Source organism: Ostrea edulis, chromosome 2, assembly GCF_947568905.1.
Source record: "Ostrea edulis chromosome 2, xbOstEdul1.1, whole genome shotgun sequence".
NCBI classification, from domain to species: Eukaryota; Metazoa; Mollusca; class Bivalvia; order Ostreida; family Ostreidae; genus Ostrea; species Ostrea edulis.
In genome coordinates this window covers 5,871,671-5,887,666 of record NC_079165.1, presented here as the reverse complement: position 1 = coordinate 5,887,666, position 15,996 = coordinate 5,871,671, and the positions used below count along the sequence as shown (strand labels likewise).

General features: G+C 35.8%; 1 protein-coding gene across 5 annotated transcripts in view; it reads left to right on the top strand.

Moving 5' to 3' along the window:
* LOC125679064 (bridge-like lipid transfer protein family member 1) overlaps nucleotides 1-15,395 on the top strand; it is a 79,830-nt gene extending 64,435 nt beyond the window's left edge. For 3 of the 5 annotated variants that reach the window (XM_056157454.1, XM_056157455.1, XM_056157453.1), the window contains 14 exons: nucleotides 678-890; nucleotides 1,754-1,912; nucleotides 2,215-2,361; nucleotides 3,141-3,356; nucleotides 4,239-4,503; nucleotides 4,739-4,896; nucleotides 5,144-5,342; nucleotides 5,860-6,077; nucleotides 6,338-6,592; nucleotides 7,311-7,484; nucleotides 7,871-8,041; nucleotides 8,649-8,777; nucleotides 9,615-9,759; nucleotides 11,056-15,395. In XM_056157454.1, the coding sequence (XP_056013429.1) occupies nucleotides 678-890; nucleotides 1,754-1,912; nucleotides 2,215-2,361; nucleotides 3,141-3,356; nucleotides 4,239-4,503; nucleotides 4,739-4,896; nucleotides 5,144-5,342; nucleotides 5,860-6,077; nucleotides 6,338-6,592; nucleotides 7,311-7,484; nucleotides 7,871-8,041; nucleotides 8,649-8,777; nucleotides 9,615-9,759; nucleotides 11,056-11,269 (2,663 nt within the window). In that variant the 3' untranslated portion in view covers nucleotides 11,270-15,395. The remainder of the gene's footprint in view (nucleotides 1-677; nucleotides 891-1,753; nucleotides 1,913-2,214; nucleotides 2,362-3,140; nucleotides 3,357-4,238; nucleotides 4,504-4,738; nucleotides 4,897-5,143; nucleotides 5,343-5,859; nucleotides 6,078-6,337; nucleotides 6,593-7,310; nucleotides 7,485-7,870; nucleotides 8,042-8,648; nucleotides 8,778-9,614; nucleotides 9,760-11,055) is intronic. The other 2 variants (XM_056157456.1, XM_056157457.1) reach the window with 1 other exon arrangement.
* The last annotated feature ends 601 nt before the right edge of the window (nucleotides 15,396-15,996 follow it).

Sequence of the window (15,996 nt, the reverse complement as noted above, 5' to 3'; positions counted from 1 at the left end):
CATGACTGATGTTTTCTATGCTTATGCATGTAAATGTTTCAAAGTGATACAAGAATTAAAGAGTGAATACTCTCACATGATCACCAGTGTGAGATCGACTTTACCCATGTTAGACAGCAATGTTAGATTTTTCTTTCTCACATAATCACCAGTGTGAGATCGACTTTACCCGTGTGAGACAGCCATGTGAGATTTTTCTGTCTCACACTGCTGCGACATCATTTGATTGTAACATATCATATATTTTGTATTATTTACGTTACATGGTGAAGTAAAATATTTTGTATTGTTTTCTTTGAATATGAATTTGATATAGCTTTCTGGTGGACAACCTTTGGTTTTTTAGTTTATGTTTTGGGTGTAAATCATTTTTGGGTTTGCTCTTTCTGACTGTCTAATAAGTTTTTGCATTGAAGTTAAAATGAGGATTTTGATAATTGTGAATTTTCTGAAAGCTCCTGAATTTATGCACTAAACAATGGTTGAAATTTGAGAAAAATAATCCTTTGTTATTTACTCCTGGGAAATTCCACCTCTGGGACAAAATTTGCTGTCTAGGACTTGACAAAGCCTCTTTGGGCAAAGCCTAGTCCTAGACTCTGAATCTTGTCCCGGAGGTGGAAACTCCCAATTCCACCCTCATATGAATGAAGGAGTCTATTAATCTTGTCTTTTAGGATCAAAATTAAGAGAAAGGAACCCCAGTGGGTCTCGCAGCCATGGTGAAAACCGCCCCCGGGCCAGCAGTACGACCTCGTGTGATGGTGGTTTCATGTCTGCTGGGGGCTTGAGTTTTACGGGTGCGATGTCAGACTTCTCCCTGTACATCTTCCATCCTTACGGAGGAGGGGTGCAACGAAAGCTGAATACATCACCTGGATATAATTTGGGTAAGGTCAATATATGTGAAGTTGATGTCGAAAATGGCTGTTCTACGTTAAAGCTAATTTTATACACAGCATAATAACTGTTTATTGTGTTTCATCCAACCTCCATCTCCCACAGCATTTTAAAGAATGACTGTAGACAGATGCTTAAGGACAGTATACTGGCCCTACAGGTCTTTTTTTTTTTTTGGAAGGAGGGGGGGGGGGGGTATTTGGCCTGCTTGTGTCATATTGTTTTTTGTCTGTCTACAGCTTTAATATTGATAGGAGTGTTTGACCTATACAAGACAGAAACTTCAAACTTAGTGAACGTAAAATTCAAGGTTGAAAGGTCAGGGGCCATTCATCAATGTAAAATTGGTCACAATTGAATTCAATGGTGTTGCGTGAGGGAAAAGGGATGGGGCATTATTGTTTACAAATATCTCTTATTTTAACTTAGGGCCTACCTATTTGCATTAACAAGCATTCTACGAACCGTTCATCTGATTACATGTAAGCTTCAGTTACAACCACTGTGGTTTGTGATGGTCAGTTTGTACAGTGTGATAGTTATAAGCCAAATTCAATCCTGTGCTACATCAATGAATGTTTCATCAGATAATACATTTCATTAAGTCAATACCTTGGATTATTGAAATATTGAATGCATTGTTTCACTGGTTTTGACAAGATTGCTTGTCAATTTTGAATTTTCATTGGATATTTACCCCATTAGGGCATCTTTAGATTTTTAAAACGGGAAGTAGGATTTAACGTTGAATTTTGTAAGTAGTAACCTTTGTGTACTACCGTTCACAGAATTAAATTCTTCCAAATATAAAAAAGCAGATACTGTGATAATGAGTTGAATTTCTTTGTTACAGGAAGCATTCAGGAAAATGAACCAGCTTGGTCTGAGCAGACTCGACGTGACATGCTCAGTTTGAATGTAGAGTTTGTCAAGATCAACATTTCTCGCAGTCGTAAAATAGAAGTACGTGCCTTGGACAAAGAGGCTAAATCCAACATCGTCAGATTCTCTGGTGAGGAAACCCAATGACAATTTCAGCAAAGTCTATCTTTCTTATTCTTAAAAGTTTGAATTATAGTTTGTAATTTAGAACTAGAGACAGTGATTAACAAACATGAGTAGTACATATGTAACAGATCCTTGATGTAACATAAGCAAGGATTATAAAGGGTACAACTGCATATACATGTACATATATGTAGTTGTATTTTTTAGATCTTGGTACATTTTCATTAGTTTGAAAATAGAATTGATAAGTTTTATATTTCAAACCTTTAGAAATACATGCTTATTGCATTTGTATACATATTGTAGCTATTTGTGATATTGGGTCAGCAGCATTTAAGTATGACATGCGGAGGTTGTCTGAAATCCTGTCGTTCCCCAAGGCTTGGTACAACAGAAGTCTGGCTCGACGTATGTTTCTGGGGGATGAGAGTTACATTCATGTAGCAGACGATGGTGGGTTGTGTGATGTGTTGTGCATTTGAAGTTGTTTGTCTTCTGTCAAATATCTTTGCTAATGTATGCCATGTTAGTTTATGTTGCTATAAATTTGCTTTTTGGTGTCATTAATTGTTTAATATGATTATTAAACGTTGTTAAAATAATAAAATATTGCAGGAGAATTTATTTACAGTTTTGTGCACTGGATATGACATGTTTTGATTGTCTTATTATCTATTAAATGTATTAATATAATTTTAATTTTGGTGATGAATTCATTTGAAGTTTGTATTAAGAATTGACTTAGTTTCCTTTGATTTGTGTACAATTCCAGGCAGGGAATTTTGAAATAATATTTCTACATAAATATAGATTTTTAAAGAATTTTGTAATTTTAAACTTGTTCCTCTAGATTAATTTCATTTCTCTACTTCAAAATTTTTGTCTTCTAATATACATGTAACAATGGAGTTTGAATTTGAATTTCAGTGATTTATTTTCAATATTTTCTTACATTAAAAGATAAAATCTAATACCAATAATTTTTCTGTATCAGGCCCCAGTTCTATTCTAAGTCTTGCTTATTTCCTGTCAACCATTCAACTGGTTTCCATTAGTTATGTTAGCTTTTCCAGTTCTTTTCTTATTACCCGGTAGTTTTTGTAAGAATTAGTTTTTTTTTATCCTTTAAGATAATTCCTCACCTCATGAGAGACTCCTGTATTCTAAGCCTGGCCAGGAATTGTATACTTTTTGCTTGGTATTTAGTTTTGCCGTTGTGTGATGCTTTACAGAATCCGATACGACCTCCACCGACAGCTCCCAGGGGGAAAGCCCGGTGAGGGGCCCTGTCCCTAAGCTTTTCACCTCCTCCCCCTCCCTCTCTCAGTCCAACACTCTGAATGTGTTCCTCCCCGGTCACCATCGACGAAGCTCCTCAGGAGACAAGATTCGAGTACAGCTCAGCTCCGACCTCAAACAGCAGATCGACAGCAAATTTGTGCAAACAGGTTGGGTATCTTTGATAATGGGGAAATGAGGTTTTGAGAAGAACAGGTTGGGTATCTTTGATAATGGGGAAATGAGGTTTTGAGAAGAACGTCTTTTCATCATAGTGGGGAAAATCAGCCATAATGATTAATGATTACATATAACAAAAATATACATACGTGTATATCACCTAGTCACAGTACATGTATTTAAGATGATAGGATAGATATAACATATCATATGAAAGAAAATGTAGACATGGATCGAACTAATCCAGGTATAGGTATCTTCAACTTCAAGTTTGTACTTTTATATTATATAATTATTATTTGTTGGGTTTTTACCAATTGTATGTTGCCAGAAATAGTTCCGTATTAGTACTACATGTACATTTAATACATGTACATGTAGGTAAAGCCTAATCTCAACTATGATGTACGTGTTATATATTGCCTCCGGATCTTACAGGAAGTTGAAGGAGGACTTGTATATGTTGTGTTGTAGATGTGTTGTAGTAAATATTTCGTGAATGGTGTAAAATGTGAAAACTAAGATTTGTGTTAGAATTTCTTTAGTAAATTGAATTGAGTTTATGTTGTGAATTGAATTGAATTTATGTTGTAAGTTAGTTATTTCCAGGGGGAGATGTTGAATCTTTTCTCCATCTTTTTCCTCATTGCACAAAGTGCAGTTCATAATGTCTATGTTCCTGCTCATGCTTACTCCACCAAACCATGTTCATGGGATGTGTTGATTGGCTTAGTCACAAATATTGCTTGTCACATTTCCCAGTATTGATACGCAATTGAAAGTTTGTTTGCACAAATTTGATAACCTTTGGGTACTAGATAATACAATGTGGCTCGATTTACAAAAACTAATATTGATGATTTCAATTTTAGCCTCATTACCACAGTCCCCTACAGAGGTCATGCCCCCTGAATACATCACTCACACACACACAGGAACTCCAGGCTCAACCACAAAGATTCCTGGGAAACACAGATCTAGTCTCAGCCAATCAGAATCGGGAAAGCATAAGAGTCATCACAGTGGTAGTCATGTGACACCCAAGTCTGTTTCCTGGGAAACTCTGGTGCTGTTTGCTGTCAACCTGGCAAAGTTGGACCTCCATGTTAACATGAGCAATGTCATGGGGAACACTGTGTAAGATTTTAAAGAGAAAAAGAAGGGGGGGGGCTGAAATGTTCTCTTAAATCAAAATATATTTCTTAATAATTAGAAGAAATGTTCTTAGGATAAAAAAAAACATTTCATAATTTGTATTGAATAATTCAATTCATCTACAATATGATTATCATTAGTTGAATGATTTACATGTACCTTACACAGACAGTATTTTTTTCTTTTAAAGTACAAACACTGCACATTTATTTTACAGTTGGACCACTCAACAAATCAAAAGTCAGGGCAGCCTGTCTATTCATAGTAATGGTCACCGTGACTTGAAGATCACAGCTGGGACAGGCAATTCCCACTTCGACTCTCGGGGAGGAGTGGTGGGAGGGACCATTGACATCAATGACCTTATTCTTTCTGGTAAATGTGTACATGGATGTCTACTCGTTCATTTATGTGTAAATTATGGAACAAGTTAATAGTGAATGTTTTGGTGAATGACAATCATCAATCTAGTGAATTCATGGTTTGGCAAAAATTTACTAATGCTAAAATGTTTACTCTCATAATATTCTTATTCGTAATTATGATAATTTGATCTCAGTGGATGCTGAGTTATGTAGAATGAAATGCATCAAATATATGATTTTTATCGCGTGTTTCACAGTGGAAGTAAACGAGGATCCTGAACAAGGGAAGCAACCCTTGCACAGTACGGGAGTCTCGCTGCACACGGTCGAGTGTCGTCTAGACTACATGGGAACCAGTGTTCTGATGGCTCGACTGAGTGATCTCGACATTGCCATGAAGGATGAATGGCTGGTTCAGGACAAACCAACAAGTGACACTCCATTAGCTACGACACGGTAGGCAATGATTCATCATCAAATAACGAGATATACATCGTCAAATAACGAGATATACATCATCAAATAACGAGATATACATCATCAAATAACGAGATATACATCATCAAATAACGAGATATACATCATCAAATAACAAGATATACATCATCAAATAACGAGATATGTGTCATCAAATAACGAGATATACATCATCAAATAACGAGATATACATCATCAAATAACGAGATGTGTCATCAAATAACGAGATATACATCATCAAATGACGAGATATACATCATCAAATAACGAGATATACATTATCCAATAATGAGATGTACAATGTACATCATGAGATATATCTGTATATCAACTTGTAAATGTTATCATATTAAAAATTTGCTTTGAAATGTTTATTCTCTACTACTCGCATATGACAAAATTTGAAAATCTTATTACATGTACAAGTCATGTATATTTAACACATTAATGTAATCTTGTAATATGCTAGTAATGAGGTGTTAAATGCGTATTTTAGACCAGCTATCCTCTTTGCTCACGGTGACCTGCACTGGGAGCAGTTTCACATGATGATTTCTCGCTCTACCACCCCAGACATCATCAAGATGGTCTCCAAAATAGAAGAGTTTGTCGTGAACCAGTTCACCAGCAGTAGACGGGTGTTGTCAGCTTTTGGCCCGATGCCAGGAACAAAACGTGGGAGTGATCGCAGGAAAATGTCAGATGACATTGATTGTGAGATCGTTAATCTTTCATTTATCATTTATAATGCACCTGCAGATATACACCCCCCACCCCCCACCCCCCACCCCCCCCCCCCCCCCCTCTTTTTATCCACAATGATAAACAATTCAGGCTTTGCATACAATTTCCATTATGTACTTATAATACCTGTTTCATACTTTGATTTGCAATCTCAATTCTTTTTTGCCAGTGGCTAGACTGCTGTTCTGTGATTAAATAATTAAGTGGTGGACATCTGTTTGTACATGTAGGTATATGGGACATTCGTCACCACAGGCATTGGCAGAGGGCATTAGAACTTGTGGTTGGATGTCGTTTTTCCATGCTGCCTAGCATGATCCCAAAGGAAGGCACGATTCTTGGTGGGAATATGACCTTGAAGGGCAGAAACTTGACCTTGGCTTGTTTCCATGGGATGAATTTCAAGGCCAAATCCTGGGCTCTATTCACAATGCATGAGCCTTACATCATATTTTCCACCGAGTCCCAACAGCTGCCAGAGGGAGGTAGGGCAGATCTCTGTCTACTTCCTTTGATTCCTTTACTTCAAGAATATTTCATTTTGTCAACATTGACTTTTGTGTGGTATTTTACGATATTAATTTTGATACATACAGTTGACCTGAGCAGAAGTGGCGTTAAGGTTACCGGAATTCTGTAATGTTAGTAAAAATCTGCTAGGATGTGGCAAAAGTTCATCCTGCTCATTAGATGTTACTCAGTTAGACAAAGTTAGAATGGTGAATACCTCAAAGAGGGTATTCCTTTTTAATGTCACATGACCACATCAAGGTCGGACCCTTACTATCCAACAGCAGAGCCCTGCTTACATGTGTTTCTCTGCCAAAAATTGAAAATTGTTTTGCAAATTTCTATATTTAAATAATTATATTTTGTGCATTATTTTATTGCCATCAGTTAATTTTAGTATACATTAAATTACCACGGATGTTTGGGATTGTGACACCTTAACATTTGAATACCATTTGTTTGAGTTCTTTCTTATTGTAATAACCTATTTATAATTGTCACAATGCAACAACGAAACCAAAAGCAATCCAGGTGATTTTTCAAGATCTTTATAATGCTTATTTTAAATTACAATGTTCCTGTTTCCAACAAAATCTCTTGACAGCGGGGGTAATTTTCCAACAAATTCTTCCAAAATAGTCATAATTTTACACAATCAAGGTTGGTAAGTAGTTTTCTTTATTCTCTACCTAGGAATTCATGTGATCCAGAACCTGAACTTCTACATCGGACACGACCTTACCCAGCACATTAAGGAACAGCACATGGCCTACATCTGTATGCTGAGTCGGGGCCACTCCATGCCTCCCTCCTTCACTAGTGTGCAGGAGTGGTTCCACTACACACTGGCCACCTCGGACATCAAAGGTAGGACAACTTAAAGGTGTCAGATGTACAATCGCTACACACTGGCCACGTCCGACATCAAAGGTAGGACAACTTGAAGGTGTCTGGAGCTGTACAATCGCTACACTGGTAGGGAGAAGTACAATTATTTATACAGATAGGGAGATGTACAATTATTTATACAGATAGGGAGAAGTACAATTATTTATACAGATAGGGAGATGTACAATTATTTATACAGATAGGGAGATGTACAATTCTCTACACAGATAGGGAGATGTACAATTATTTATACAGATAGGGAGAAGTACAATTATTTATACAGATAGGGAGATGTACAATTATTGCTTCCAGAGTAGAGGGAGAAACAAAGTGTGCATGCAATACAAAACTTCTTGTTTTTTCAGGACTTGACTGCTTTCCTCAAATGTCTCATGAGGAAGACGCCCTGGAGATCCGGCGGATCCGGAAAGTCCAGGCCTACACTCACGACACGGAGATGATTTTCATGCTGCCATCTCTCCAGCTGCAGCTGAAGACCATTCACAACCAATCTCTGCATGAACCAAAACCTGATGGTAATGTAAATCATTCACAACCAATCTCTGCATGAACCAAAACCTGATGGTAATGTGAATCATTCACAACCAATCTCTGCATGAACCAAAACCTGATGGTAATGTGAATCATTCACAACCAATCTCTGCATGAACCAAAACCTGATGGTAATGTGAATCATTCACAACCAATCTCTGCATGAACCAAAACCTGATGGTAATGTGAATCATTCACAACCAATCTCTGCATGAACCAAAACCTGATGGTAATGTGAATCAATCTTTATTACAGGAGACAGGGAGGTCACTATTTTTGTAGATGACAAATCGGAACATCTTTCTGATTTCATCAGATTTAAGGAAACATGAGGCTGTTGATTTTATAGTGTGATGTATTTAAAGAGGAAGTGGTTTTGGTTTTCTGGCAGATTAACAAATTCAATGTCACTAACATTCTTGACTTTCACGATTTATTATGTGCATTGGACATGTATATATTATAACATGCAATATACTGAAGTACATACATGTGTATATTTCCAGTTGCCATGGAGAAGAATCTTTCAGGAGTTTGTTTTCAATGGAAAGTGTCTGTTCCAAGTTGCACAATTTTATTTTTTATTCCCAGAACCTCGTCCAGTGGTGGAGTGCAGTTTTGTCACAGAATTTGAGGATCACATTTTTGTTGCCATGGATGCAGAGGTCATCCTCTTCCTTCATGACCTCATTCTGTCGTACATCAAGGAAAAGGACAAAGGTCAGTATCCAGACAAAACAAGTCATATTTCATACAGAGTGTGTTGTAAGTATTATATATAACACAAAAGTCATGTTTCATACAGAGTATGTTGAAAGTGTTAAATATAACACAAAAGTCATGATTCATACAGAGTGTGTTGTAAGTGTTATATATAACACAAAAGTCATGATTCATACAGAGTGTGTTGTAATTATAGGTTATAGACTTTGTATGGGAAAATATGACGACCGAGTTTTTTGGCGCGTAGACGGACCGAGCTTGCGAGGTCCATTCGCGACAAAAAACGAGGTCGTCATATTTCCCATACAAAGTCTATAACCTTTTTATTATATACTTTCAATTTCATTTAGAAACTAACAATAATTTTATTTTTAACAATAACTTTATCGGTTTAACTGAGTAAAAGATGAAAAACACGAAAAATTTGAATTTTAACGGCGTAGAAATTTGATTGTGACGTAATGTTTGCGGGCCGGAATGTTTCCGGGCATATATCGTGTGATATATGCCCGCAAACTTTTAAAGAAAAAAGAAGAGATGAAATTGAAAGTATATAATAAGTGTTATATATTACACAAAAGTCATGTTTCATACAGAGTGTGTTGTAAGTGTTATATATAACACAAACGTCATGTTTCCATACGAGAGGCCTTAACCGTGGGCAGATTTTTTCTGTGCTGTAAATTGAAGGTTTTTATAAGGGGTGGATCTGTAGCTCTCTGGTCTGTCCCAATATTTTCCCAGAGAGCTACAGATCTGCAGTTATACTTAATCATGAATTTGTAAATTTTTTATAATTAATTTATCTTAATTATGAGAATTTCACATTTTAAGGAACAAAAGCTCCTTATGGGACAAGTTCAAAGTCTCCGAGAACTCCGGAGACGGAGAGGAAGAGAATTACTGATCCTACAACTGCTCTAAAGGAAGACTGGAGAGTGTTTGAATGTAATACCTGGCATTTAGAACCTACAGTCAGGTAAATGTAATTCTTAACATTGACAGGTAAATGTAATTCTTAACATCGACAGGTAAATGTAATTCTTAACATCGACAGGTAAATGTAATTTTTAACATTGACAGGTAAATGTAATTCTTAACATCGACAGGTAAATGTAATTCTTAACATCGACAGGTTAAATGTAATTCTTAACATCGACAGGTAAATGTAATTCTTAATATCGACAGGTAAATGTAATTCTTAACATCAACAGGTAAAGTAATTCTTAACATTGACAGGTAAATGTAATTCTTAACATTGACAGGTAAATGTAATTCTTAACATCGACAGGTAAATGTAATTCTTAACATCAACAGGTAAAATGTAATTCTTAACATTGACATTTAGAGTGTTTGATTGTGATACTCGACATTACGAGTGTGTGAATGTTAAATGTGACATTAAGTGTGTTTGAATACATTTTTACCATATCACAATGTGTTGGCAGTTCCTTGTATTTAATAAAAAAAACCCACAAATTTGATAGTTTCTTCTTCCATTAATCAGCTTAAAATGGAATTGTTCTTCATGTTTGTAAGAAATGATGAACAAACATTTTGATGCTTTCTTCACTTTCATCCAAAAGTGGCCTTTTAGCCTTTTTTTGGCATGACTGTGATCAATGAAAGGTGAAGATAAAGAACAGCGATCAATCTCATAACTCCTACAAGCAATACAAAATAGATAGTTGGGCAAACACGGATCCCTGGACACACCAGAGGTGGGATCAGGTGCCTAGGAGGAGTAAGAATCCCCTGTTGACCGGTCACACCCGCCGTGAGCCCTATATCCTAATCAGGTAAACGGAGTTATCCGCAGTCAAAATCATTGTGCCAAGAACGGCCTAACAATCGGTACTTTTCCATATGTTTTGAAAAGTAAAAATTTTGCCTTGGAATCTTTTTTCAATTTGATATTCAAGAAAGTCATGTTGGAATGAACCTTATGCTCATACTCTCAGCTGTTAGACAAAGTGTTGAAAGAACACTGTCAGAGCCATCTTTAACCAATGAATAGTTTATATGGATGTTAATCCTTTCTTTGATTATTACTACATTACTGACTGTGTAGGACTAGTGTAGTTTGATTATTACTATATTACTGACTGTGTAGGACTAGTGTACTTTGATTATTACTACATTACTGACTGTATGGGACTAGTGTACTTGTGAGCATTCCGCTAGTATGAAAATCGCTTTGTAATGCTTAAAAGATATCAGACCATTACGTCAATCTAAAAACAAAAATAGCCATAAAATTTGCTGAATTTTGCAGACTTCTCCACTGGGCAAGCAAAGGTCAAGAAATTGACACAGTGGTTGTGGACTATGTTCTGCAGAAGCTTGGATTTTCTCACGCACGAGTCACCATACCGAAATGGATGCAGAGGGGATTCATGGACCCTCTTGATAAGCTGTTGTCATTCCTCATAGAAAAGCTCATTTTATCTCTCAAGACTCCAGAGACAGAAGCGCTGGAGAGTGTATAGAAAAATCTAATCTCAAAACTCCGGATACAGAAGCACTGCATAGTATATATAGAAAAATCTAATCTCAAAACTCCGGATACAGAAGCACTGCATAGTACAGGTATATAGAAAAGGAGAAAAATGCACAGGTCTAGTCAGATTTAAAGCTTAACAAGTTTGTTGTTTTGTAATTATGTTTAGACAATCAGGATAGCTGTAATAAATGTTCGCTACATTTGTAAGTAGAAACGTATCAGCATTTATTATTTTTAACATTGTAATTAAAAACTTAGATAGTTACAAATATATTATATAGTGGATGTAATGTACGTAATGTGTTGATAATATATCCATGTGTTCTGGTTCTTAATTACTTGTGTACTGGTTCTCAGTTACTTGTGTACTGGTTCTCAGTTACTTGTGTACTGGTTCTTAATTACTTGTGTACTGGTTCTCAGTTACTTGTGTACTGGTTCTCAGTTACTTGTGTACTGGTTCTCAGTTACTTGTGTACTGGTTCTCAGTTACCTGGATGATAATGATGATTACAGAAAACAAATACTAGTACATAAACAATGTTAAATCAGGGTTTGTGACATTTTATTCACGGTAGTAAATAGATGTTGTATAAGAATTGCAGTCTGCTGTGAACTGCTTTCATGATCCGCATAATATGTGCTGTGTATGCACACGAGTATTGTCACCCTGGAAATATGCAATCTATTTTTATTAGACGTCGTAAGTGACAAATTATATGTACATGTATAAGAAGAGATGACACATTTTTAGATTTGTACTCATTTCAAATTGATTTATTTCTATTTGGAATTGCATTTAAGTACATGTACATATATATCAAGATTTCAGTATTTATTCGTATACTTTTATTTAATCGCCTTCCTTCAGTTTTAAGATTATATCATTACAGATAGATGCTGTACATTCACAATTTATCATCAAACGTCCCCAAATGTTCACTTTATTTTACTGAAAAAGAATTACAATGTTAGCCAGCAGTATGTAATCATGTTAAAGGTATTCGGATATCTGCATTTATTTTATTGAATGTAACAATGTCAGAAGGAAGTTTGTATGTAAACTGTTGTCAATGAGACTGTTGTCAAGGAGATTGTTGTCAGTGTGATCATTGTCAATGAGATTGTTGTCAGTGAGACCGTTGTCAATGAGATTGTTGTCAGTGAGACCGTTGTCATTGAGATTGTTGTCAGTGAGACCGTTGTCAATGAGATTGTTGTCAGTGAGACCGTTGTCAATGAGATTGTTGTCAGTGACTGTGTTTTTAGGAAATCCTTACTACTTCGTATTGTTTAACTTTAAAATAATACTTTTCCCATGATATAAATTGTGTATGTTCATATGTGTTTATTGAAATGTACAGTAATGTAAAAATGTGTACTTTGTACAGTGTATATAAGCATTTTAGTGTTTTTCCCCTTAAATGTACAACACGGAAAGCAGTGTTTAATTATGCAACTTTATTTATTTTTTTGTTTCCTACATGTATATAAAAGTGTGCCCTGTACACCAGTGTGTGTAACTGGGAGAGGAAAAGCCAGCCAGAAGTTGGCACATCAAATTTTGGGAGATTTTGATTCATTCAGAATTATATACTACTGTATATATAGAATTATATACTCATTAGGTTGAAATATAACACCTGATTTTTTAACTTGACCAGTCTGATTAAAACCCACCCCCCTTCTTGTTACACTTGTCTGAGTGTAAGGAGATGGGGAATGGTTTTAATTGGACTGAAACTCTAATGTGTTATAAAGGGAAGATAACTCTTGTTACTGTACTAAAATTTGTGGAGAATGGTATTACATCAAATGCTTTAAAGGAAAACTCCCCAATGTTTGTCAAAGTACATGGTAATCATGTAAAGTACATGAAATACAAAAAGAATTAGTAGTACTCACATGTTCTATGTGACCTGGCATTGCTTGGACTACAGCTCTTCTACCATAAGCTGGGTCTGTCTTTCATCGGTCAGCCTCTAAAAGAGTTAGACTCTCAAAGTTAATTTGCTCCCTGTGATTACCATGTAATCTGTGCACACGAGCACTGAACAAGTACATCCACTAATCACACTAGCACTGAATAAGTTACATCCACTAATACTTCAGAAAAATCATTTAGAAACCTGTTCAGATTTCTGAGTTAGAATCAGTTGTTGTATAAACTGTACTGAAATTCTCAAATGAAGACTGTGATACACAATGAATTCTGTGTGAAGTCGATACTCAATACAATCGACAAGCCAACATATTTTTACTCAATACATCATTAATAGACAAAGTCTCCATTTCATGTTTTTTCATTTTAAATCCCATTTTTTCACAGATGTCGTTTTGCATAATCCAGGATCAGTATGTGCACAGTATCCCATCCGTCACAAATTTTAAAAAAAGTACTCCTAATTGTGGCACTGAATCCTCGTTTTGTGTCTTGTCTGTAGAAATACAGGTTGTACGTGTTTGTAGTGGCAGGTGTTGTTTGGGTTACTGTAAATGTAGAAAATTCAGCGTGGATAATAGTTGACGGAGTCAAGTTTTTTATCAATTAGCGTGGATTTGAGTTAGCACTTATTGCAAGTAGACTTCACATTTACTTTACGTGTAAACGTTTAGTGATGTACTCGATTTAGCGGATGGCCTCTTCCGCCAAAAGCGTTAAAAAGAATACACCGCTGAATGTAATAGGTTTACAGTATGTCATGTTAAAGTAGATAAAAGTAACCTCAAACAATGGACTAATTACAAATGTTTTGAATTACTGAGGCATTATTTGTAAATACTACATTTATATGTACATGTATAACATATTGTATGTTCAACCTTTCTTACAAAGAAAAAATATTTAAAATAGTATTATACCAGAACGATAGTGTTCAGAGAATGCAAAACAAATCTAATTATAGACTTCTCGGAAGTTGTCGTCTTTTGTGTTTATGGGTGCGTCACCCTCTCCCCTTAAAGGTTAAGATCCACCAACCAAATTGTTCATAAACTTCGATCTGTTGTTACCAGTCATGGATTCTAGCTTTGGTAGAATTTTTATATAATACATAAATCTAGGCATGACATATATTGAAAGATTAAATGCACACAAAGACATACCCACCATGGTGAGGTCACAAAATATTACTTGTAAGGAAGATGTATTTGGTTTGTCTCGTTTTTATTAATGAATATTAGGGGAGGGTTAAAATAGGCTGTGCCTGCTGCCAAATCCCATTCACTCATTTTGTAAATATTGTTTAATTTAAATTATTTAAAGATCATTCAATTTGCCATAGGCAGTGTGTCACACCTTGTGTTAGCAAAGTAAGTGATGGATGGAATTAAGATTGCCCCTATTCGGCCGAGAGTGGAGGTCTTCTCCTCTTTGTGATATGGATCTCGTACATGTACAAATACGTCAGTTTCGAGATACGAACTCTTCTGTATAGGAGGTGCATTTAGTGGAACTTTGAATGCCAAAGTGGGACAGAGTGGATATACAGCCAACGAGGAAGATGATGAAATGTATTAAAAGCGGCTTTTCTTTAAATATGTAAATGTGGGAAATACTAAATACTATCGAAAGAAATGTTTTACCGAAGTGGAAACATACAAACAATGTCATATTTGCAAGAAATGTCTTGGATATGGTACTTATGACCAGCAAAATAACGTGATAGGATAAGAATTCTATGTATTTAATTACTCTCTAAATATTTATCTCTTACTTAGTTTGTGTATCAGTCGAATTCGGGTTTTCAAACAGCGTATGAGAAACTTACTGAGTACATTCACTTACGCTATGATGAATATCTGTCCCACTCCCGCGTGCAAACAAATTCTTTCGCGCCTTACTATGTACGAGAGTTCTCCAAAGGGAAATAACTCGGATGTATCTCGAAACTGGCGTATTGTCCTCTTGCTCATTCAGTATAGTACATATTCCTGAGTTTTAATGTGTTTAGTATAAATTGCACTGTTGATTGATGTTTAGACAGAAAGTACCAATTGTAACAACACTGCTTACCTTGTCGACTTCTCCCACTCCACCTTAATCATTGTTACCCTCTAGACATTTGTTATCACTGTTTGTTAAATTATTAATAAATAATAGGAAAATACAACAGTTTTTGTTATCTCTAAAGTCATGGGATTATTTTTAAAAAGTACCAGTGTTTCAGACACGGACATGGAGGTATACAAAATTGCTGTCTTAATTCAGTTTTCATTTAGTGATGTCACAATCTTATTTATGCCCTATTTTTGTGTATTGTAGTTTATGAGGCGAACCCTCGATGTGTATGAAATTGTCTCCCCTTTTTCAGGGCGATACATTGTTTTTTTTATTTTCCGTCCATCTGTCTGTCTGTCACAAAATCTTGTGAATGTTTCTCCTGTATGGCTTATCAGATAGACTTGAAACTTTCTACAATGCTTCTTTGCCATTTGTATATGTATATATTATTGAGACAGGAGGATCCAATTATTTTCCTAAAAAGAGGGGTGGAGAATGTTAAAATAGCTTAAGAATTCTTCTCCTATATGGCTTATCCGATAGACTTGAAATTTTGTACATTACTTCAATGCCATTTGCAGATGTGCATATTGTGGGGACAGGATCCAATTGCTATCCTTTAGTTATAGTGGATCTAAGGAGTGGAGGGTGTAAAATAGTTTGTGAACACTTCTCCTGTGGCTTGTCAGAGTTCATAATGTCTGTGTTCC